This window comes from Mixophyes fleayi, chromosome 1 (genome assembly GCF_038048845.1).
Source record: "Mixophyes fleayi isolate aMixFle1 chromosome 1, aMixFle1.hap1, whole genome shotgun sequence".
NCBI lineage: Eukaryota > Metazoa > Chordata > Amphibia > Anura > Limnodynastidae > Mixophyes > Mixophyes fleayi.
The window spans coordinates 197,932,619-197,958,274 of NC_134402.1; the positions used below are offsets into that span (position 1 = coordinate 197,932,619).

At 41.0% G+C, this 25,656-nt stretch overlaps 1 protein-coding gene across 1 annotated transcript; it reads left to right on the forward strand.

The window, feature by feature from the left end:
* The first annotated feature begins 11,101 nt into the window (after positions 1-11,101).
* On the forward strand, positions 11,102-21,324 carry DOHH (deoxyhypusine hydroxylase). The gene is made up of 4 exons (XM_075204749.1): positions 11,102-11,663; positions 12,428-12,504; positions 14,720-14,957; positions 17,569-21,324. The coding sequence occupies exons 1-4, from the start codon at positions 11,384-11,386 to the stop codon at positions 17,883-17,885; spliced, it is 912 nt and encodes a 303-aa protein (XP_075060850.1). The 5' UTR covers positions 11,102-11,383; the 3' UTR covers positions 17,886-21,324.
* The last annotated feature ends 4,332 nt before the right edge of the window (positions 21,325-25,656 follow it).

Genomic DNA, 25,656 nt, shown 5'->3' on the forward strand with positions numbered 1-25,656 from the left:
ATGGAGGACCAATGGCAAAGCCTCAGGCCATGCCAACCCAGTTTCAGCCATTATCTTACCAAGCTTGTTCTTTATAGTACCGTTTACTCTCTCCACCTTACCACTGGCTTGTGGTTGGTAAGCGGTGTGAAGTCTGCTACTGATTCCCATGAGTTTACACATATTTTGGAAGATATCACCAGTAAAATGGGTACCCCTATCACTTTCAATGATTCTAGGGATACCGAACCTACACACAAAGTCTTGTACAATTTTCTTTACAGTGAACACAGCAGTATTAGTGGCTGCCGGATATGCTTCTACCCAACCGGAAAACACATCAATACACACTAACACATACTTTAAATTCCTGCACGGTGGTAACTGGATATAGTCAATTTGTATTACCTGAAAAGGTCCGTCTGTAGGAGGGATGTGGGATGGCTCAGTTGGAATAGTTTTCCCAACATTTTTCCTCAAACAAGTAAGACATGACATTGCTTTCTTACCAGCCTGAGAGGAAAATCCGGGAGCATACAGGTATGCTCTCACCAGTTTGCACATACCTTCTTTACCCAGGTGAGTCAGACCGTGTGCTGCTTCAGCCAGGCTTGGATAGTATGTTCGGGAAGCTACAGGCTTACCTTGTCCATCCCTCCAGAGTCCTGAGGACTCTTGACCACATCCCTTTGCCTTCCAGACCGCCTTTTCCTGCAGGGAACACAAATCTTGCATTTCAATTAATTTATGCATGTCTAATGTCTGAAAACCATCATAGTCTCGGTCGATACAGTCATAGGTTGCCCTGCTGCCCATTTAGCAGCTTCGTCTGCCCTGTTGTTGCCCAATGACACTGGGTCTTCTTCAAAGGTATGGGCTTTGCACTTTATGACGGCTACTGTTCTGGGTAACTGTATTGCTGTCAGAAGTCCTTTTATGTGTTGTGAGTGTGCCACTGGTGTACCTGCTGCTGTCGTAAAGTTTCTAAGACGCCAAAGGGCCCCAAAATCGTGCACTACCCCGAAGGCGTACCTAGAAGCAGTATATATATTGGCTGATTTACCCTCTGCCAATTCACACGCTCTCCTTAGTGCTACTAGTTCCGCCACTTGGGCTGAGTGAGGTGGGCCAAGGGGTTCAGCTTCTACCACATCCTGATCGTCTACAACAGCGTAACCAGTACATAGCTCTCCCGTCTCTTTCTGTCTATGACAACTTCCATCTGTATAAAACGAAAAATCTAGATTTTCTAAGGGGGTGTCACGTATGTCGGGCCTTGCAGTAAAGGTCTGATTCAGGTGTTCCATACAGTCATGCGTGTCAGTATTCTTGCCTAACTCATCATCAACCAGGGTCTCACCTCCCACCCTTTGAGTCTCTAGAGACACATACGGAAGGTATGTAGCTGGATTTAAGGTGCTACATCGTTTGATAGTGATGTTTGAGGGTGCCATCAAGGCTAGTTCCCACTTTGTGAATCTAGCTGAAGAAACATGTCTGGTTTGATCTGAATTTAACAGAGCTGATACAGCATGGGGTGTATAGATAGTTGAATTATGTCCTAATACTACGTCCTCGCTCTTACTTACCAGAAGAGCCGTAGCTGCTACACTTCTGAGACATGTTGGGAGTGATCTTGCCACATTGTCTAATTGTGCACTGTAGTATGCTATTGGTCTGCTAGCGTCACCATGTTTCTGTGCGAGGACACCTGCTGCACAACCATCAGCTTCTGTACAGAATAGCTGAAAAGGCTTTTCATAATCAGGTATTCCCAATGCAGGTGCTTTAGTCAGACTGTCTTTAAGATTAAATAACGCTTGCTCTGACTCTTCTGTGTGTACAACACGTTCTGGTTATGAGGAAGAGACTAGCTCCTGCAATGGTAATGCCAGAATAGAAAAACCTGGGATCCAGGATCTACAGTATCCACACATCCCCAAGAAAGTACGAATCTGCTTCTGGCTCTGCGGCAGAGTCATGTGTTGTATGGCCTCAATTCGGTCGGTTGTCAGGTGTCTTAGCCCCTTAGTGAGGCAGTGTCCTAAGTATTTGACCTTAGTCTGACATGGCTGTAATTTATCCTTTGCCACCTTGTGCCCTGTTTGTGAAAGATAAAGCAACAACAATTTAGTATCATGTAAACATGACATAAAAGAATCAGAGCACAACAACAATCATCCACATATTGAATTAGAACAGACCCATTGTGGGGTTGAAAGGATTGCAAACAGTCATGTAAGGCTTGGGAGAAAATAATGGGGCTGTCAATGAACCCCTGGGGTAGTCTGGTCCATGTGTATTGCACTCCCCTGTAGGAGAATGCAAAAAGGTATTGGCAGTCAGGGTGAAGAGGGACTGAGAAAAGCAGAACATAGATCAATGACAGTAAAATGACTGGCAGACGGTGGAATCTGCATGAGGATGACAGCTGGATTCGGTACAACGGGGAATTGGCTCTCAACAACTTTATTAATTCCCCTTAAATCCTGGACTAATCTATAGCCCCTCCCCCATTCTTCTTCACAGGGAAAATGGGACTATTTGCTGTACGAATTAAAATCCCTTGTTGTAACAGCCTCTCAATAACAGGATATACCCCTAGTTCCACCTCCGGTTTTAATGGATACTGTGGGATTTTTGGAGCTATCCTACCACTTTTTAGATTGACCATGACAGGGGCTACGTTTGCCATCAGTCCAGTGTCCTGTCCATCTCTGGTCCATAGTGAACCTGGTATTTCCAGCAACATCCCCTTTACTTGAGATGGACTTTGTTCTATAACAGGAGAGTGTAACATTAACCTTTGAGGGGTGTCCAATATATCCTGTACCTCATGTGCGACCTTCTCCGTTATATCTAAGAACACACCATCAGAAGTACAGTATATGACACATCCCATTTTACATAACAAGTCTCTCCCTAGCAAGTTAGTAGGAGCCGCCGCAGCCAAGAGAAACGAATGCTTGGTATGCAGGGGCCCGATAGTAACCTCAGCTGGTTTAGTTAGTGGATAATGCAACACTTTTCCCGTTACCCCGATGGCTGGAATTGTTTTACTGGTCACCTGTAAATTGAAAGGAGAGGTTATCACAGACCGGGCCGCCCCTGTATCTACAAGAAAAGTTTCTTTCCTACCAGCAATGTCAACTATCATTGTTGGTTCTTCACTCTGACTCTCAGTTAACCTCACTGGTTGTAGACTACAGGTATGACCTGACCCCTAGCGCTATCATTTTCCCGCACAATATTTGTGGCTATAATATGTGCGGGTAGATGTGAGTCTTCGATTCTATGTGAATTTTTCCTTGGAGGATATCTATGTGTCCCACCTCTAGGGCTGTATCTGTCTTTTTTACAATCCCTCCTCATGTGTCTTTCTTCATTACAATTGAAACATCTGATCACTCTATGTTTCTTTTTTTTTTTTTTTTCAATAATGGTTTTTATTAAGCTTTTAATTACAGGGTACAGACATAAAAGAAAAAGTACACATTTTAAAGAACAAAGGGTGAGAGGGGGAAGGTAGGGGGGGGGGGGGAAGGGAGGCAGTACAAATCGATACATGTCAGTAGCATAAGAAAAATAAATAAAAAAGAAAAAAAATTGTATAAATCCCAACATCGTAATAAATTACCAATTGTTGAATATATAGCCTGGGTAACCACTTCCAGATATTACTGTGACATATTGTGGGGGGGCCTCGAAGCGGTTGATTAAACTGACGTTTTGGAGACAAATCTGTTCCAATCAAACCATATGATGTGGGGAGATGAGGCTGAAGAGGTGTAGGGTATTCCCATGGTTTCCATGTCGCAGCTTAGCTGGACCTTAGAGATTATTTTAGATATGGAGGGTAACGTAGTTGATTTCCATGCTTGGGCTATCACTGCACGGGTAGCTATAAAAATGTGGCCTATGACATATCGATCCCCCAATAAAACTTGTGGAGGGAAAAAGTGTAGAAGTGCTACTTCTGGAGTATTAGGGATCAGAGTTCGGGTGACCTTAGCTACCAAGATATATACCTCTGCCCAGAGAGCACGTGCCACGGGACAACTCCAGAAGACATGGAATATGTCCCCTATTTCCCCACATTCACGCCAACAGGCCCTAGTCTGGGCTGGCCACATTTTATGCAATCTATCAGGGGTCATATAAAGTCTGTGGAGCAGCTTATAGAGCATCTCCGTGTGGTTCAAACACCTCGACATTCGATGGGCAGTCTGATAAATTCTATTCCATTGATCCGGTTCAAATTCCCGGCCAAGATCTCTCTCCCAGGCTAATTGTGAGGGGGCTTTCACCGCCTGTTGCCTTGTGTTGAGGTGAGTGTACCAAAAGGAGACAGCTGCTTTGTTAGTTCCAGTTGAGAGTCTGGAAAACAAGAGGGCTGGAGGGTGTTGTCTTGTGTGCAGACTGCATGTAGCCAATGCCTCACTTGGAGATATTTATAGAAATCTTGATTAGGGATTTGGAATTTTTCCCTCAAATCAGAGAAAGATAATAGGGATGTGTCAGAGTAAAGCTTTTTGACAGTAGTAATGCCCCTTGAGCACCACAGGGATAGATTTAAATTAGGTATGAGTTTAGCTAAAGCAAGGATAGAGAGATTAGAGGTAGGAAGGGAGACGGAATTAGATGCCTTTAGAAATTTATCCCAAATTATAAGAGCATCGCTCGTAAGACGTGGTAGGGTGGCCTGAGAGGGTCTCCAGGACTTGGGGATCCAAAGGAGATCTGCAATGGGAATGCCTGATTAAGGCCTCTCTCCAGGTCAACCCAGGGTTTGTGGGAACCTGGAAGAGACCAATCTCGGAGCTGAGCTAAGATGGCTGCTTCCTGGTATTTTACCAGATCCGGTAAGGCAAGACCCCCTATCTTTTTTGGACGGGACATGGTAGTATGGTTAAGTTTAGGTGGTTTACCCTTCCACACATAGGAGGTAAGTAGACCACGTAGTTTATCCATGTAGCTTTTGGGCAGCTTAAAAGGCAAAGTCCTAAATAGATACATAATTTTAGGTAGGAGGGACATTTTAAACGTGGCTATCCTGCCCAGCCAGGAGATCTCATGATATTGCCATGATTTTACTAAAGCGTTTAGTTGTACCAGCAGTGGAGTGTAATTAGCCTCAACCAGGGAGTCTAGGAGGGGAGTGATCATAATCCCTAGATAGGGCATAGAGAGGGACCTCCAGGAATATGGATAAGGGCCGCCCTTCAGTCGTACCAGGAGAGAATCTTCTATATTGATAGGGAGGGCCACTCTATGTTTCTTATTATGTGGGTTGTATGCTGGTGGTCGTGTATGCATCCCCTCTAGAGCCTGTATACTCACCGTCATTAACCTATCACCTTTCTCCTCCTTTTGTCTGAAAATTTTGTCGTGCTCCACAGCAGACTCCCTAAGAGAATCTACTGTGATGCCTCTCCAATTAGGTAATGTGGTTTGTACTCTGGATTTTAAATTTTCTTTAAGGCCATCCATTAATACTCCTACAGCTACTTCCCTATGATGTGGGTCCTCCCCTATGTTGGATATCCCAGTGAACCGTGTTATCGCTGCTGTAGCTCTAATGAAGTAATCTGCTGCTGTTTCACTATCCTTTTGTTTAATGGTGAAAATCTTACTCCAATTTACTACTACTGGAAAATAGATGGCTAAGTGTTTGACAATTTTTTCTATATTCTTTTGGTTAATCTCATCAGTCAAGGTGTCATCTTCCTCCAACAAACAATCTTCAATAAACTTTTGTATGTTAGTATTGGGAGGAAGACACGTGGGCATTTCCTAAGTCTTTAACAAATTTCTGACATTCAGCTAACTCCTTTCTAGGATCTGGGAATTCAGTCATAATGGAACGTAACTCTGATCTAGTCCAGGGACAATGCATTGTAACATTTCTTAAAGGAACTACACCATCCTTATCCGGTTTCCCATTGGGAACTGATATTGTGCGGACTGGGTACGCACCCTCTGGTTCACTGACTTCAGGGGACACTTAATGATTTGCTGGTTCAAGATTTAGAACGCTTTCACTCCTAGTGATCACGCTACTCTCACCTATCTCAGCCATTTTCTCATACTTGCGCTGAGCCTCTAGTACACTAACAGCATGGGCAATGGCCGAAATCACAGTGGGTTCATCTTCATCTTCTGATACACTTGTTTTAAACTGGCTTAAAACAGGATACAACTTAGCAATTTTTCTTTTTTCAGTTTTAATACCGGCTGTACTTATGTGGCGGGAGCGCGCTTGCGCTGAGTTCGCCACGCTTCTCAACGGCTACTTCCGCCGTGCGCGCGCTTTTCGCCACGCCTACTTCCGGTTTGCATTCGTTGCTCTGCCACGTGTTACCTTCCATTTGCCACAATTTTAAACAATCATTATGTCTATTTCTCTTTTTCGTTGACTTGATCAACCATACTTTATCCTTTACAGTATTAAGTACCTCTGCATTAAAACTTCCTATTGTTGGGGAAGGCCTATCACAATCTTTGGTCATCTTGACCCACGTGTCACAATACACAGTTGCGTATGCACCATATTTCTTACACATGAGAAACCTCGCTGAACCAATAGGACCTTCCTTAGGCAGTACACTGACCATCTCTAGCGTATGCTTAGCACCCATGTTAAACAACACCAATCTATGCAGAACGCTTTCAACAATTTGCTACAAACACTCTACCGCTAGAGATCTCTTACTGGCCGTGGACGTATTTGCTCAAGCCGCGTCCACTCACTTCCTCTTGTATTAAACAAGGACCCCTAACACAGACAATATCACTGTGGGACCCAAGGGCTATCAGCTCCTCGATACCCTGGCTAAACCACAAAATCTGTTGAGTTTATTATAACTGTGAGAACAAAGTCGATACAATCAACCAGCCTTTCCAATATAATTCCTCCTAGCTGCTTCACCAATTCGCACTAACGGTGCGGTTAGATCGCACTGCCTACCAATACTAATTATTAGCAAACCTTGCGATCTATTGGTAGCGCTTTGCGAAAACCCTGTTTTCGCATTCGGTATACCTGCCCTGTATACCGTCCTTCAGTTGGGCAATCTGCCTCGTCAGACAGCAACTGAGCACAATGAATAATAAACAGTGTATCTACGTTACAAAATCACACACTATACACCTTTTCTGCGCAGAAAATCAAAAGTTCCCAACAACAGTAATAATATCTCAGAGGCTTTCACAAGTAATTATATTATGCACATATAATAACTATCAAGACGATTGTTTAACCACGTGGCAAATCTACCGGAAGTTCGTGTACGCACAGCAGGAAATACACATACGCTAAGCAATGCAATACAGTTAAAACGCACAATGACAGTAAAAAGAAACAGTTTTCTCTTTTGTCCCTAGGTTCTAGTTAGCGTGCCCTAGATAATGCAAAACAGACATACGGTTTCACAACACAAGAGTAAAATTCAGGTTTTGAACACATTGCGTTCTTACCCGTATATGACGCGTCTCCACCCTTTGTTGCGGAACCGAAATCCGTTGGTCTTGCGTATCATCGGCAACGAAACCTCCAAAGCTTACGAGCCCCCAAATTGTTATGTGTGTATTGCCGCTAACCAATAACGATTGTCGAACCTCGAGTTGTGTTTCCAACGCACAAAGATTTATTCGCAAATAGTAGAATAATATGCTCAAGCGAAGTGATAATAAATACAGCCGTTACTTATCGCAGGCGCTCTGGATCCAGTGTGCAGTCATTCAATCCTGAAGTCTGGGGACAAGATGTCTGAACACTAGATGTGAAGCTGCTGCTTATATACACACAAAAATACAGTAACACAATGAAGATGGTATAGCTTGCATCTATTGGTCCAGGTCTCAGGAAGGTCCAAGGGGTTGTCAATCATTGGCTAGTTCATCCTAAGGAATTCAAAGGAGGGGGTCTCCTCTCCAGGGGGTATGCTCGGCTCTTCCCGCCAAGATTCCTTAGTCTTAAGTAGTTCATAATTCCCTATCATTCATAACTTGTGTATGCACCCTGCGATTCCCTCGCAGGGTGAACCAAACAGTAGGATATGTAAAAAGGTATATTATGATACCACTCATGATATGATTCCTTCAACCTGTTCCGTGTATTTCACTAATATGCATGTAACTCTAATATAACATATAAATACTACTATATTTCGACATAACTGACTATGTGTTGCAACTACCATTAATGTGTACTATTTTATTAGTATGCGTTTTAGTGCGAATGTTTGGTAAAAGACCAATTACTGTTGCTGCCACGTGTAGTGGATGCGTACGCCCTTTCTCGCCGTAGCGTGCCCTTGTACGTCGTAGCGTACCGTACGCATCTTTTCAGACAAAGACAACCAAGTTTGCTCGACTTTAATTGAGATGACTTTATCCAATTTGCTGACTTCGACACCAGCTACAGAGAAAAACCATTTATGCAATCCAGATTAAATTTATCCACCTCCCAATGATTAGAAGTTTGCGATATGTTTTGGTCCACAGCCACAACAAATGTAAGCAAACACTAGTGAAGGATTTAAATAATGTATATTCTGTCTATACTCTGCTGAGTAATGACTACTGTGTTTTGGAAAGAGATATTAGACTTTATGGGCTATTTGCATAGCGAATGCATGAACTAGGTGATTTTTCTGTATGTCGTAGGTCAGAAGGTATGTTTTTGAAAAGAAAAGGAGAAATGGACTAACATAGTTGAATATGAAATGGTGTTTTGGTTTGGTGTTTTTTAACCAAATTTTATATTAGATGGTTTGTAAGAAAGTAATGCAATGTAATGTCAAATTATGGTAGATAACAAAGTTTTTATTTTTTATCCTCATAATAGTTTTGAGTCAATCAGTGTTGTAAACACATTCACTTATTCGTCATATATTGTAAACACTTCTTTGTATCTTCGATATGGTAATGCATTGTTGGGAATTCAATGTTTGTACATAAATGAAAAAGACTTAAGACTATGGGGCACATTTATCATTCATCGGCAAAAATTAGAAATAGTTATCAATCCTTATCGCATGGATTAGGATTGAACTATTTCTCAAATTTATTAAAAACGGATCACAGGAACAGCAGTTCCGAAAAACTGCTGTTTCTGTGCTAAAAAAAATCTCACTTACCCCCCTCTTCGGGACGCGCTGTCTCAGGATTTCCTACTGGTCATCTTCGTTCCTCTTCATTCTTCAATTGCGCATGTGCAGTTTGAAGAACTGCACATGCGCACAAAGATCCCCGCTCTGTCTCTGCAACTATCGTTGCAGAGAGAGAGCCGTGAGTAACAGGGAGGGATCATGTGATCCCTCCACACATGCGCTGTCCAGCTCTACTCTTCGGAGCAGAGCTGACAGCATTGGATTTTTTCAATTTTGATAATGTACGCCAGCTTCAGCTGGCATACATTAACATGACAAGTTCCCGAAAAAAAAAAAATTTCGGGACTTGTTAGATTGCGATTGTTGAATGGTGACTGCTCGCAAAAACGATGAGTGCAAAGCAGCAGAATTTTCGGAGGGCACATCGGGACCTGATTTCCACGGTAAGTGCACGACCGTGATTTCTTAAATATGCCCCTATATGAGCTATTATCTGTGCTCCTGCATTAGCACTTGATAGTAAGCCATTTACACTCTCCTCTGAGCAGAACCAAATATTTCACCAATTTTAAGCTGAAGTAACTTCAGCGCCAGCACTGGCTTTGCCAGACTATGACAAGCCTTTCACATTATTTTGTCATGAAGTGAGTGCACATGCACAAGGGGTACTGACATAGATACATGGTCGCAAACAGAGGCCACTTTTATACTATATCAAAAAACAAGTGGCAGCACTGGTATGTAAAATGTATCAAATTTATTAAAACATGTATACAGACAAATATAATATAATCATAGATAATACGTGGGATGAGCTGAAATAACAGAGCACTAAGTGTAATATATATGCTTTAAATCTGATTATATGAACGCAGAGAGCCACTAATTCATCAGCAGTTCCAATATACACAGTCATCAGAGAGAAGATAATATATACGCAATCCAGAGATAATTCAGATAGTATTTTTCTCTCTTGTTAGGGTTGCAAATCTCCTCAGTAGAACAGAATGCAAGTGTACACAGTCATTAGTGGAAAAGAACATCTATTAACTGAAGCTCTCACGCTCCTAGCACATTGAGTGCAAAGCTAGATCTCATCATCCACATAGGCAGAGTTCCATACCTTGCTGGAACCAAAATCCACTTGTAAGCTCTCATATATGAAAAAGAGTTCTATAACATGATGTACTATAAAACCACGGCCGTGGGATAGAGTCCTCTGTAAATCCAATCACTGCAGTGACTCGAATTGGAAGCGTGCATGCACGGAGGGTCCAAACTGAAAATTTGTCCAACAGCTCTACCACATATTTCTGACGCATTTCTCTGCCCCCAAACTGGGCGGTTTCATTCAGCCTCTGATTAAAGCGCCGCACACACTTTGGAAACCTAGGATTTAAGTAATAAAATTCAAGACGAAATGATAGAAATACTGTCTAAAATGATAAAGAGAAAAATAATGTTTGCACCAGGGCCCACAACTTGCAAGTTCTGTCTCTGTGTATCTAACACATTTGCAATGTGGACATTAATCGCAAATCTTAAATATCGTTGATGTCAGCATAGTTTATGCTGCATTGCAAGGGTTAAATATTGTAAACTGTGGGTATAGGAAGGGATGTATGGATTGCCGCAGTGGAAGGGTTACATATCAAGGAGACATAACTGGTGACTGGAATCACACTTTAAGCTGTTTGTTATTGGGTGCGCGCGCGACAGTATTAGTAAATTGCAGGCGAATAATTCCTGGGAAAAGACGACTGTAACGCGCACAAGAGAAGCGCAGAAGCGCAGTGGCGCACAGAGGGGAGGTTTCAAATTTTACGTCACATCACATCTCGAACGTCCCTATGGGCTGTGCCTGTCAAATGGAAGGTAATGCCAGACAGAGATGGGGAATGTGCATGCTGACAATTGACACATGCGTACTCGCGGGCAGGAGGGAAACGGAAGCGAAGTGTTCACTGATCCTCACCGAAATCTGGGTCAAGTCTGTGATTCCCTTCAGTGTAATAATGTGTTGATGCCAAAGCCTTTACACTTACAATTGATACTTTTTAGTGATTTGGATATTTTTTAATAATAGTCTGCATACTATCACATTTTGCAGGTTAATACTAGAGGGGCTAATAGTACTGCAAATAAAACCACCCATTTATTTTTAATTCATGTGTAATTGTTTATTTTAATCTGGCTAACGAATTACATAACTACTTGTATATGACATGAGCAGACCAGCGTGAAGGGGTTTGATAGGCTGAGCCAGCGTGTTTCGATCCTCCCAGTGTAAAATGGCGGCGCCCTGCAGCAGCTTGGTGCACCGAGTGGGTCAGGTGTTGGTGGACCCAAACTGTGCCTTGCCATCCCGATTCCGGGCGTTGTTCACTCTTCGTAACCTAGGCGGACCAGATGCTATAGAGTGGATCGGACGCGGCTTTGGCGACGAGTCAGCGCTTTTAAAGCACGAGCTGGCCTACTGTTTGGGGCAGATGAGGGACAGAAGCGCATTGCCCATCCTGAGCTCCGTGCTGCGGGACCGGGATCAGGAGCCCATGGTGCGGCATGAGGCGGGTGAGGACACTACATCTAATCTGGGGGCTGAAGTAATAATAATCATAGCTGCCAAATTGTGCATAATACGTAGTATATACCTCCCTCAAACTCCTGGAAACCTCATTTACTTTTTCAGTAAGACGTGGTAATTTGGTCTATTAGAGTAAGGCAACGATCGAGTCACTTGTATTTTACATATATCTTTATCAATCATCTAGTATTAACGGAGTCCTAACATTTCATACATGTAATCTCGCATGACAAAGCCCATAACAGATTTTTCTTTTCACCATTTGTTCAACAAAAATAATCTAACGTGAAGTAGTCGTATGTGAACAAGTACTGTTAGAAACCTACTTGTGTTGTTACTGAGAAACATTTTCTGACATTGGCCTATTCATCAAGCCCTAAATCATGTAGAAAATGCCTTTTCAGCATGGTTTAGGCATTTTTAAGTAAACTATATCAGTTCCAGCATTAGGCTTTTATCTCCAGCATTAGGCAAATTACTGCACAATACCGCAGGCCCCATAATACTCAATGGGGACTGCTGTGTGAGCAAATATAACAAACTCCGAAAACCAAAGCTTCGCTTATGTTTGGAATGTACCCCACTATATTGACTGCTTATAGTTGTGAGATATATATATATATATGTATATATATATATATATATATATATATATAATTTGTCTCTGCCAGGGGAAGTTGTACACTAAATTAACATTCACTAAATAAAAAGTGTAATGTAAAATTACTGTTTACTATTCATATCTTACCAGGTGAAGCCCTAGGGGCCATAGGAGATCCTGAAGTTTTGGAGTTGCTAAAAGAGTATAGCCAGGATCCTGTTACAGAGGTAAGAGATTATTTTCAGCACATGATTTACATATCTATATGAAGTATTGCACTAGTCAATAACAATGGGCAAGAAAGAGGATGAGTTTTACAGTAGCAGACTGACTTTTACCGTAAAAATGTGTGTGCTGAATTCCATATGTTTCCCTGACTTGTGAAACACAGTACCTTTTTATCCAAGACATCTGTTGCTGCAAGGTATACATTTCTATTGTATCTGTAATATGGTTGTAATTTTTAATGTTTCTGGAGTTAAAAACAAATATTAAAACAACACAAAGCTTTGTTTATTTTTCTGTACATATACATACATTTTCAACATAATGTTTATCCCAAAACAAATACCGGTATTCTGGACACACACAATCCAGCATTTTGATCTTTTCAAGTATGTGTAAACCTTTTTATTGGCAACAATAGTTTAGAATGCGTTATAAGATGATTGATTTTCTTACTAACTTGCCTTTTAGCCTGCTCCAACTTACTCTCAAAATGTATATTGGGTAAAGCTGGGTACACACTGCAGAAATTTCGACCAACTTTTTATGCCGAGGAATTTTACATGCGACCGATGGTCAGATCGCTCGGTCCATGGACTGCATACACACTAGCCTTGTTTATGACGATAAAGGGAAGAGCGGATGTCCCTTTAGCGACTTTTTACAGCCATGTTGTCGTGAGCAATGACTGTAATTTCGTACTCACTGTTGTGGATCGGTCGGAAGTTTATACACACTACACAGCGGAAACGAGATTGGAACGAAAATATTAAACGGTACAACCAACCAAATGAGGCTATAATCGTCCATTTGGGCAGACTTTCGACCATCTTGTCACTGTACACACTGACCGGACTTTTGAACGAGCAGTCGTATGTCGGCTGTTTGAGCCGATTATTGGACGAAAACAGTGTAGTGTGTACCCAGCTTAAGACTTCAGGGTATGAGGAGATTTTATACATTACCCTCTATCTAAAGCGGCATCTGTGTAAGATCTTATGATCAGAACCATATGAGATCAATATAGACTAACATTAGGGGCGATGCTCTACATAACAGGCATATGATTCCTATTAGCGATAGGGGATAAACTATATTTGGAGATATTGTACTGGATACTATTGAAGAGATATTAACAAATGAAATAATTTGGTTAAATGGCAGAGATTTTAAACCTGATTTCCAGCAATACACAAATACAAATAAACGGTCTTCCCCTTAATATGTATAGTGAACAATGTATGCAAAAAAAAATTCTGATTAGGAATTATTTGAGCCTTTGATATTAATAAAGCTGCAAACTTAAAGGTTAATTGATGATCTGCTAGTAAATTCCACCTAGAAATAATGTGGTAAGATTAATATACTCCTGTGTATTTAATAAGTGTTATCTCGCCACAAGATTTCGTTAATAGCAACTGATCGTTACTCTAGAATTGGTCATGTCCCCCACCCAAGGGTTCTCCGTTATTAACTTGCTACACATTGGGTCAATACACACACATATGTTTTTTAAAAAATATTTCACAATCATGTCTGGAATTGAATTTTTATGAATTTCAATAGAATATCAATTAAAAATGATTTTTTTTAACATTGTTGATTTATGGTGAACTGCAGTGCCTCTTCCTCGTCTTGGATAATTTTGATGTTTTTGCTTTGAGTGCACCCCATCTGTATAAATTGTAGGGAATAACCTACAGATGATAGTCCTGCTTCTTTGTGCGACTATACCTTTGGTACTTTGTAGAGGTGCATTATGCGTCCAGTTAAAAGTAACGAACAGGACCTGATCTCTATCAGCAGGTGAAAATTGTGTTTTCTTGCACAGTGCAAATGACTGCCTTTCCATGAGCAATGTGTGCCTTTCAATTGTTAATTTCTGTGGGGCATTCTAAACCTATATATTAAAAAGGCAAAGTTTTGGGTTTCCCTATAATTTAGATTTTGTAGTATGAATGAACATTTCTATATTATGCCATAGCTCCTTGAATAAAAAGCTGTAGTGTATCGTTTAAATAATATTCTAGGTATAATAAATTTTGTAAGTACACATGTGATTGGTACATATACTGTACATAAGTATATAAATGTACAGAACAGTTGTTTCTGTAGGAGGATTTCGTATTTTATGCTGTCGGTGGAATGCCAAGCTATTAGAAAACTTGAATAAGATGAGAACATGTAGATGACTTTTGTTTTGTTCTTTCTCTTCAGGTAGCAGAAACCTGTCAGCTTGCCATTCACAGGATAGAGTGGCTTCAGCAGAATCCAGATGTCCCTGATGATAATCCCTACTTGTCAGTGGATCCTGCTCCACCTGCTGAGGAAAGAGACACTCCAGCTCTGCGTGCTGTTCTTTTAAATGATAACTTGCCGCTCTTTGAACGATATCGTGCCATGTTTGCACTTCGCAATATTGGAGGGAGAGAGGCCGTTCTGGCCCTGACGGATGGTGAGCTATCCTAAATAATGTCTGTTTACATGTACAGTATGTTGATATCATAGATCCCAGTGTTCCTCATGGTAGCATGTGGAACACTGCTACCATTTCTGTTCTAACCATACTCGTTAGAACAAAAATGATACTGTAACTACTGTACACACTTTGCAGCCCTTGCTTAGTTACACATACGCCCCCCACAGAACAATTTACAGGCAATGACAGAACAGAATCTGTATATTGTATTTCTGTGTGCAGCTGCTTGTCACTGGAGATGTAGAGAGCAGTTAGTACTACATGTGGGACTCCTGTCAGCTCGGAATGTGAATTGTATAAAAGTGCTGTAAAACTTGTCCATCAAATCTAGGCAGCTTGGGCAAATACAAGCCACTGAAATGAAAGGGTTTTAAGTGTGTGGCAAGTGGCAGCACTAATAATTTTGGTCAATTAGCTTACTGCATCAACTGTATGTGTATCAGAAGCAAAGTATCTGTTTAAATAATTTTAACCACTGATGAGTTCCAGACTTGATAAAATGGAGTCCGCAGGGCAACAATTCGATCCTGAGGCTGGCGATCTCTGCTGGGATGGAGGGAAATTCTTTGTGCTAGCAGAGGTAGGGAAACTGGTACAGTAGTTTTCAGCCACCTGCAGCTGCTATCATGTTCCCTTTTAGAACTGGTAGAATTTGGTCATCAAAAGACCAAACAGTGAAGATCTGCGGCGTGCAATGTCTTGCATTATTGGGCGTGCCAGGCATTAATGGTACTCTCGGACAGACTACTACACTCCACATGCACGGAAAATGAAAAACCCACCAAAACGTTTGATCTCCTCCCAGACATGGCCGCCATGCCAATCGTATCACAAATTCAGGGAAGGGGATGACACCTCTGTTGTCGAGCAGCATTTTGTCTCCATGCTGCATGGAAGGTAATGCGTGGCAGCTGTTCATCCCAGTGAGGCAGGTATAAGGTATGGGTTACTGTCTTGAACAGGTGAAATATTTCTACAGGAAATGGATAATTGAACAGATATTGGCAGGTCAGGCGAGCACGCAGGAGAGGGGGGGGGGGGGGGGGGGTGGGTCTGTTTCCAGTTGCCTGGAAATGCCCCTCTCTGCGAATGGCGACGGGCAAGAGCATGTATTAACATGCTCATGGACCCGTTGTACAGCACAGAGGACGCTTATTTGACAGCGTCGTGGCTGCTGTATATTCTAACATTGCTGCAATGGAGTTTCTGTGCAGCCGCAGCAGCTTCTCCCAGGCATCACCAGTGGGATACGTCGCTGGCCGCCCAGCAGCTGAATGGTGAGTCCAAGTGACATTAGGCGTTCAGCAAATTGTATATATGTTATATGAGGGGGACAGAGTAATGAGAGGGACATCATGTGTATATACACATGTGCACGCTTGAAGCTACCTCCTTATTTGTGCAAAAATTTGGATACATCATTTAAATATTCTGCACTTGCCCCTGCAGGTGTTGTACAACCTACTCCATACTAAGCCAAGCCCCACACTCATCTGTTTGGTGTTTTAACATTGTCAAATTAGTGTTTTGTCCATTAATCATCTTTCTTTGCATTTGGAGCAGAACTGAATTTAGATTTGGCATATTAGGTCTGTACTTACTGGTGATAGAGATGCATTAAGTGTTTGAAGGAATGTGAAAACTCAGTTGATATAACAATAATTGGGTAGGAGAAATGTTAAATTTGGGATTATATGAGACTAGTACCATTGTTCTGTGAGGTATGACTAGTGGGTGAGACAAGGAGTCTTTGTGCCCTCAATAATATAAATTAGGCCCTGATGGTAAAAGTCTAAAGAGAATCGGTTACTTTTTTTTTTTTTTTCTCTCTTTCTGATTTGCACACAGTAAAATGGTCTGCTTTATACTTTTCCATTGTTCCTTTACTTCTGTCAGTCATTTCTCCTGGCTTCTTACGCCATTAAGCACCAAGAGGTGCTACTGGAGAAAGTATGCTCGCTCCAGCAGTGTCTGTCATACGGCACATTATCACTGTTAAGTGTCTTTACTGGTGTAAGATGCTGACAGGAGTCTAGGCGGTGCTGGAGAGGTATACACTGGCCCACTTTTCATTTTGCATACTGGACCCCCTATCTTTGGGGTAGATTTTCAGCACATTGTACCTGCTATATAAGTGTTTTTTGTTAGCATTGGTGAAATCATTGGCTTGCTTCCTCTGAGTCAAATGATGAAAATTGCCATATAATAGGCAAGTTTTTTTTAGGAAAAAAAATATCCAAGGCACAGCCCTACTTTAATCTAACATGTGTTTGAACATACAAATGTATTTGTGTTCAGGTATCTTAAAGTTAATACTAAAGTCCTTTGGGGACTTTTTTTGTGTCCCCTCTTTAAAAGTGTATTTCTTGTGTGTCCACACAGTGCTAATTGAGCAAAAGAAGGCCACTTGGGGAACACTGGTAATAAGTCCCTAATAGCGGAGAGTCGTGATATGATGCTTCAGTCACACTAAAGCAGAAAAACTGTGGTGTCAAAACATACCTCCTGTGCATCAATGTTTATACTTTCAACGTGTTTTAATGAACCTTTATGAAAGTGAGTTTCTGATTGTTCAACTTCTTTTCAGGTTTACAGTGTGGTGGCTCTCTCTTTCGCCATGAGATTGGCTATGTTTTGGGTCAGATGCAGCATGAAGCAGCAGTCCCAGGGCTTGCAGCAGCATTGGATCGATTAGAAGAAAATCCGATGGTTCGTCATGAGTGTGCTGAGGCTTTGGGGTCTATTGCACAGGATGACTGTTTGAAGGCACTTAGGGCACATATGGAGGATGTTGAACAAGTGGTTAGAGAGAGCTGTGAGGTGGCTTTGGATATGTACGAGTATGAAAAAAGCGAAGACTTCCAATATGCAAATGGTCTTAGTCAAATCCAGGACCTGGCTTAACGTGATCATGTTGAACACTATCCTTTTATTAACTGAACTGTAAAATGCTGATTTTAATATCCTCAAAATTCCTCATAACATATTTTATCATATAATATACCTGGCTCACACTTCCTAGTGCAGAACAGTTTGTTTAAATTGTTTTCACAGATCTCCGAGTACATATCGACAAATTGCTGTTTTGTAGCAATATGAAAGTTAATTGTAGTGTGACTTCACAAAACAGTAGTCTGAAATTCTTCACATGGCATTCAATGGCTGGCCCAGGATGTCTTCGCTCTGCTTTTGAGATCAATTTAAATTGTTTGTGAAACCCTATGGGTTTTTATATTTGATGTTTGTTGACTGAATGCCATGTGTGAGGATTCAAAATACTCTTCATACTCTATTAAAAGTCGTCAGTTGATTCAATTTGTTTGCATTGGGATTTTGAAAGAGGTAATAAAGTGACCGCAAATGTTAAGTCTAAGACCTGAAATCACACTTACAAATACTTTCTATGTAAAGCCCTGTAACTCTAAAATTCAAGAAAATATTGGGAATATGTAGCTCATACATCTGCTTTGCTGCAAGGATAGTTGCTCCTTGGCCAGGCTTGCAGCTCAGAAATCTGATCAGCAGCTACCTTGTCATGTCAGGTGACAAATGCTCCTCTGTGGATGCGGTAGAGATTCTATTGCAGTGCAAGGGGTTTAAATGTGAAATGTCAATAAATTAACTTAAGTAAACTTTGCTGTTAGTAGTTTAACGTGAGAATTGGAAATTATGGGGTAAAAGAGTATATATTGATCAGCCACAGCATAAAAAACACCTGCCTAATATTGTGTAGGTCCCCTCGTGCCACCAAACAACTCTGACCAGTCGAAGCATGGATTCCACAAGACCTCTGAAGGTGTCCTGTGGTATCTTGCACCAAGACGTTAGCAACAGATCCAGTAAGTCCTGTAAGTGGTGAGGTGGGGCCCCTACGAGTCTGACTTATTTTTCTGATTGCGATATGGAAATTTTGGAGACCAAGTTGAACTTTTTGTCATGATCCTCAATCCATTTCTGAACAACTTTTTGCGGTACTGCAGGGCACATTATCCTGGTGAGAGAGGCCACTGCCATTGGGGAATACTGTTGCCATGAATGACTGTAATTGGTCTGCAGCAATGTTTAGGTAGGTGGTGTGTATCAACCTGACTTCCGCATGAATGCCAGGTACCAAGGTTTCCCAGCAGAACATTGCCCAGAGCATTACACTGCCTCCGCCAGCTTGCCTTCTCATAGTGCATATAGAAGCAAGGTAATGTTCGCACCAGGGAGGAAACCTTCCTCATATAAGATAATGTATAGGAATATTAATGTGTTTTATAATCAAAATAAAAAATCCACATAACTTGAGGGGTGCAATAACCACTCGATTGTTTAGATCTTCATAGTGCATACTGGTGTCATCTCTTTCCCAGGTAAACAATGCATACGCCCCTGGCCGTCTATATGATGTAAATTAATCCAGCCCACCTTCATGTGCCCATTTGTAGGTGCTTTAGGCAGTGGACAGGGGTCAAGATGAATGCTCTGACTGGTCTGCGGCTATGCAGCTAAATAAGCCACAAGCTGCAATGCTCTGTGAGATCTGGCACCTTTCTACCATAGCCATCATTAAATTTTTCAGAATTTTGCGCTACAGTAGCTCTGCTGTGTTATGTGCTTATTGTCGCTAACCAATAACGATTGTCGAACCTCGATTTGTGTTTCCAACGCACAAAGATTTATTCGCAATAAGTAGAATAATATGCTCAAGCGAAGTAATAGTAAATACAGCCGTTACTTATCGCAGGCGCTCTGGATCCAGTGCAGTCATTCAATCCTGAAGTTTGGGGACAAGATGTCTGAACACTGGATCACAAGCTGCTGCTTATATACACACAGAAATACAGTAATACAATGAAGGTGGTATAGCTTGCATCTATTGGTCCAGGTTTCAGGAAGGTCTCAGGGGTCGTCATCATTGGCTAGTTCATACAAAAGAATCCAAAGGAGGGGGTCATCTCTGCAGGGGGTATGCTCTGCTCTTCCCGCCAAGATTCCTTAGTCTTAAGTTGTTCATAATTCCTTATCATTCATAACTTGTGTATGCACTCTGCGATTCCCTCGCAGAGTGAACCAAACAGTAGGATATGTAACGAGGTTCATTATGATACCACTCATGATGTAATTCCTTCAACCTGTTCCGTGTATTTCACTAATATGCATGTAACTCTGATATAACATGTAAATACTACTATATTTCGACATAACTATGTGTTGCAGCTACCATTAATGTGTGCTATTTTATAAGTATGCGTGTTTGTGCGAAGGTATGGTAAAAGATCAATTACTATTGCTGCTACGTGTAGTGGATGCGTACGCCCTTTCACGCCGCAGCGTGCCCTGGTACGTCGTTGCGTACCGTACGCATCTATTCAGACAAAGACAACCAAGTTCGCTAGACTTTAATTGAAATGACTTTATCCAATTTGCTGACTTCGACAGCTGTAGAACTGGGCCAGACGGGCTAGTCTTAGTTCCCCATGCGCATCAATGTCCCTTAGCCGCCCATAACACCCGCTGGTTTACCAGTTGTCCTTCCTTCATCATCATTTATTTATATAGTGCCAACATTTCGTAGCGCTTTACAATTGGGGACAAACATAATACACTAATAAACAAACTGGGTAAAACAGAAAAAGAGGTTAGAAGGCCCTGCTCGCAAGCTTACAATCTATGGGACAATGGTAGTTTGACACATGAGGCAAAGGCTAAGTCTACATTTTTCATTTCGGCCCAGCCACTTTTGGGTAGGTAATAACCACCCCAGAAGACCTGCCATTTTGGAGATACTCAGACCCAATCATTTAGAGATCACCATTTTGGTCCTTGTCAAAGTCGCTCAGATCTATATGCTTGTCCATTTTTCCTGTCTCCAATAAATCGGCTTCAAGAACTGACCTATATCTCTGATCTTGTAGATTTGGCCTCGTGTATATAGGTGTATTCCCAAATTTCAGAGTTTCAGCTACCAGATCAAACAGTTTGTAGGGTACTATTAACTTCTTTCTCCTTTTGTAGCTAAATTACACCCTTTAATCTGTCTAAAGTACTCATAGGTGTACACATACCAAAGACAAAATACTGCCTTACTATTAACATTATTTTCTAGAAGGCATGATTTTGTTTTTAGTTACGCTTGGTTGCTCAAATAATGTGTATGTATATGTCCCTTGTTTAAATATCTCATTGTATTTTCAAGTGTGAGTTTTCCAGTCTTTATTGCAACAATAGAGGGGGCTATTTATAATAAGTGTGTGCAATACTGCTGTGCAGCTGCAATGTATAATAATCTAACATCACTAAATTCAAAATTGTATGTTTAACTGTCTCCCAAATATATTTTTAATAAACATCCACAACAGACAACTTTATTATTGCAGTGTTTCTTAAACCAGCTTCTCAAGACCCCTAGTAGTGCATTATCACTGTTAAGTGTCTTTACTGGTGTAAGATATTGACAGAAGTCTATGCGCTGGATAGGTAAATAATTGGGCATATTCAATTGGACGCGTTACTGTCAAAAGTAACGCAGCTTGTGCACTATTACTGTGATTATGGTAATAGTGTGCGTAATTAACGTTATTATGGTACCTTTAACGCCGGCTTTCTGCTCGCAGCTCAGGGAGCTGCGAGCTGAAATCCGGGGTAGAATTACCGTAATAACGGTAATACTTTTAACGCCACGTTACTTTTGCGAGTAATGTGGCTAATTAAAAATGGCCAAATGTGTCAGTTACAGGCTGACACATTATAACAGATCCACAAGTGCCATAATTATTTCCTTGTGACCTGGCAAACCTTCATTGAGGACTGGGTTTGGGAAACATGGTACTATTGTACATTTATTAACTGCCATTAAAGATGGCAGCTGCACACATCTGTCAATGACAGCTTGCAGGTTTTCTAACAAGCCAGAAACATTCTGGGGCTGAAGCAGAGTTGTACACAAAATGATCATCAATTCTATCAAAAAATAAAATGAAAACTTTTTTTGTTTAAAATAAAAAACCTTATCCCTTCCAAAAGTATTGCAAGCTTATAGCCTATGCAGGTAGCGAGAAAATTGAGGGGTAAACAGCATGGGGTCCCTCCCAAAAAAAAAAGTCACTACCAGCAGTAGCCTATCATAGGGACACTAGTAGTTAAATGGCAGCATGGGGAGCACCTGTCATAATGTCCACCAGTGCTAACCTGTGCTGCATGGGGTTGAATTCCACAGGAGAACGGAACCTGCAAAAGAAATGTAGCCCCTACAAGAAAGCAGTCCTGTGCTGAAGTACCAGAACTCTTCCCACACACCTTGAGCAGAGGAGGTGGGGTGATAAATCAGTTGGAAAATAGCTCAAAGTGTGTTGGTGTTTTTTTGCTGATGAGCTACAGGTCCCAGCAAGCACTTAATCCTAGCTTATCCATGGCTGGCACTCCACCTCCTTCACATCTCTTACCTATCCTTCACTTCTCTACTTTCCCTACATTAGCTTCCCATGATTTGCTGCATTATTACTGCATTGCCTTTTCCTATTGACTCTACCCCATTTCTTAAAAATCTCTTCTTCTGTCTTTTACCTCACCCTCTCGTTGCTAGTGGCATCAGTCCCAAGCATGGGGGAGTTCTCATTCTCCACCAGATTTGCTTACCTTTTAAACAGGTACGAATTCCATTCTGCCCTTTATTTTCCTTCTTGATTACTTACTATTAATAAATAATTTACCTGTGTATATGGTTCTTCTAAGTGTTATTGGCTTGCATGCTTTGTTTTTATTAGTTTTACTTAAAGTAAATGTTTAAGGAACTTCCCAGACTAGAAGCTATTTTGAATAAAGTGTGTTGAAGGAGGTTGCTTTTGCACACTAGGTTTCCTGTGTAAGAGTAAATTAAGTCCGTCTATGATGATTGCCTGTCATAGTCTGTTGTCATTGTTATACTCCGTACACATAGCTGATTGCATTTACAGGTAAATAAATTGGCTTACTGTGTAAGGTCTTGCGCACATAGGCTCCTATAAGGCATCAGTGGTATCACACTAAAAGTGCTTTCTATGCACTGCGAATACTCAGAAAATTAGGGTTCAGTGAGCTCAATTGACTACTTATTAGCCCCTGTGGTAAGAAGTCTTGAAAAACTAAGTTGGTTTTTTTTTGGTTTTTTTAAGATTCTGTCTTTTGTATTTCGCCATCCTTTTATTGCAGACATAGAACAACATTTCTTCCAGTTTGATACAAAAATATTTTCTCTTCCAAGTACAACAATGTAAATCTTTTGGTAAACTAACGTCAATTCGTCCAGATGAGATAAAGACCCCAAAACTGAAAAAATTGTCTTGCTTGTGAAGGGCAAATACATCCAGTTATGTATGTGTTAAATAAGAGCAAAAGCTTAAGTGGTTTTTACATAAGTATTCCAAATCTACACATTAGTATTTGGTAAATTCACCTCGCAATAACAGCTCAAAGTCTTGTGGGGTAGCAAAGAAAAATTCCACTAGACTGGTTCCCTCAGGGCATTGAAATGTCACATGTAGTGTTTGTGGATCACAACTGTAAAATTTGTCAACAGGTTCTTGGGGTTGGGGATTGGACCAATCAAGGAAACTCACCTTTTAATTCTTGGGACACTATTTGGTCCTAGCTAGCGATCAGCCCAGCATTGGATCCGGAAGGGGCGTATGTTTTGATTCCCCGTCACCCCCCACAGCACACTGCAGTCACAATAACGCTTCCCCCTAGGCACATTTCACTGGATGCGCTGGGCAGTGATTCATATTTAGTTTTGCCCTTTGCCATACCCGTACAGAAAATGGAGTAAGAAACAGTACTCTATAATACTTATACATTTGAATATGATGTGAAATATCCATAGTCTCATTATAATACATATATTGTATTGTTCCCTGAAATAAAAATTGAAATATTAAAAACAAATACAGTGAGTTAGTGACTACAATGTGATGCAATTGAGAATAAAATTGCAGTTATTACGGCATTGCTGTGTGTTGCCTAAATTCAATTTGATTCTATATTATAATAATTGTTTATTATTATTAGAGATGTTCACTGACCCCTGGGTTCTGGTTTTGGATCTGGATTAACGTCGTTTTTTGGATCTGTGGTTTTTTTTTAAAAATAGCTAAAATATGCTAAAATCACATCATTTTGCTCATTTTTTTGTTCCTACATTATTATTAACCTCAATAACACTAATGTCAAGTCATTTGCAGTCAATTTTGACCACATCACAAGTCACAATATTATTTTCATACACTTTCAAACAAAGACTGCAGCAGTTCATACCAGTGACAAGAAGTCCATTGTCATGTCTGGGCATAAGACAAAAAAAAATCCACCTCTTATGTGTGGAATTATTTTTACCCAAATTCTGACAACAGTTGTCTAGCCATTTGTAGCATTGTAAAGTCACAGTCAGTAGAGGTAGGGACCTTAACCATCTAGGAACCTCATCCATGTTACGCCATTTGAAGCGAGTTCATGGAAAGCTCTTGGGAAAATCAGAAACTTATGCTAAAAAATAACAAGCAGTCCGGCATCATCTACCTCCTTTCTCTCACCTAGATCCCAGCACCTGCAATCTATACCCCCAACACCTTCATCATCAATATCCTCACAAGTGATCAGAGTTAGTCCTGCATCCAAGTTGCTAAGGCGAGATGACTCCTCCTCTATCCAGGACTTCTCAGAAGAATCCTTCAGCGTTAGGCCCCCTGCTGCTGCTCCTGCTGCTAGGGGTGGATCTTCAACCCAGAAGCAGACCAAGAAGAAGACTACTAATAGTTTACAACAATAGACTGTTAAACAAAACTTAGCAAGTATGAAAGCTGTCACTCAGTCACAAAGCGGATCACCAAATTCCATCACGACACCATTTTACTAGAAAAGCTATTCTTCACCTGTGTCTGAAGCTGCGTAAAAATGTAATTATTGGGCTACAAAATGCCATTCTACCCACTATACACTTAACAACAGATATGTGGACAAGCGGAACTGGGCAAACTAAAGATTATATGACTGTGAAAGCCCACTGGGTTTGTGATTCGCCTTCACCAGCAGGAACAGCAGCAGCATGTACCCAAGTACGTCACATTTTTCAGAGGCAGGCTACTCTGTGTATCATCTGCTTCACTAAGAGGCATATTATTATTATTATTATCATCGTAGATTTGTGAGGCACCACAGCGCTGTACAGTAGGGAAGACAAAGACATACGTAAAACAAAAACAGACAAAATGAATGGAGACATGAAAACAATGGGTATGGAGGACCCTGCTCATTAGAGAGCTGTCGAAGTCGTATAATTGGATGAACGAAAGTATATTGGTTTAATATTGGTTTGCCGTGCGATTGCGAAGCGTACGCCACGTAACGCGTGGTGCGATCACACTGTAAAATACGCACGCACACACTCGCATTACAACATTTAGTTATTTAAATAATTCATATTCATATTGGTTTCGTTACACTGTAATTTATGAGCAGATAATATTTGGTTTATTATTAGTCTATATATATATATATATATATATATATATATAGTATGATTATATGTACATTTTAGTGTTATTAAAGGTTTAGCTTATAGGAAAGGTGTCATGCCTGATATCATATTGATCCCCTAATCATCAGCAGCTGTCCGGTGCAGTCGGCGAAGAGATCGCACATTGCATTCTTTAGTTATTGT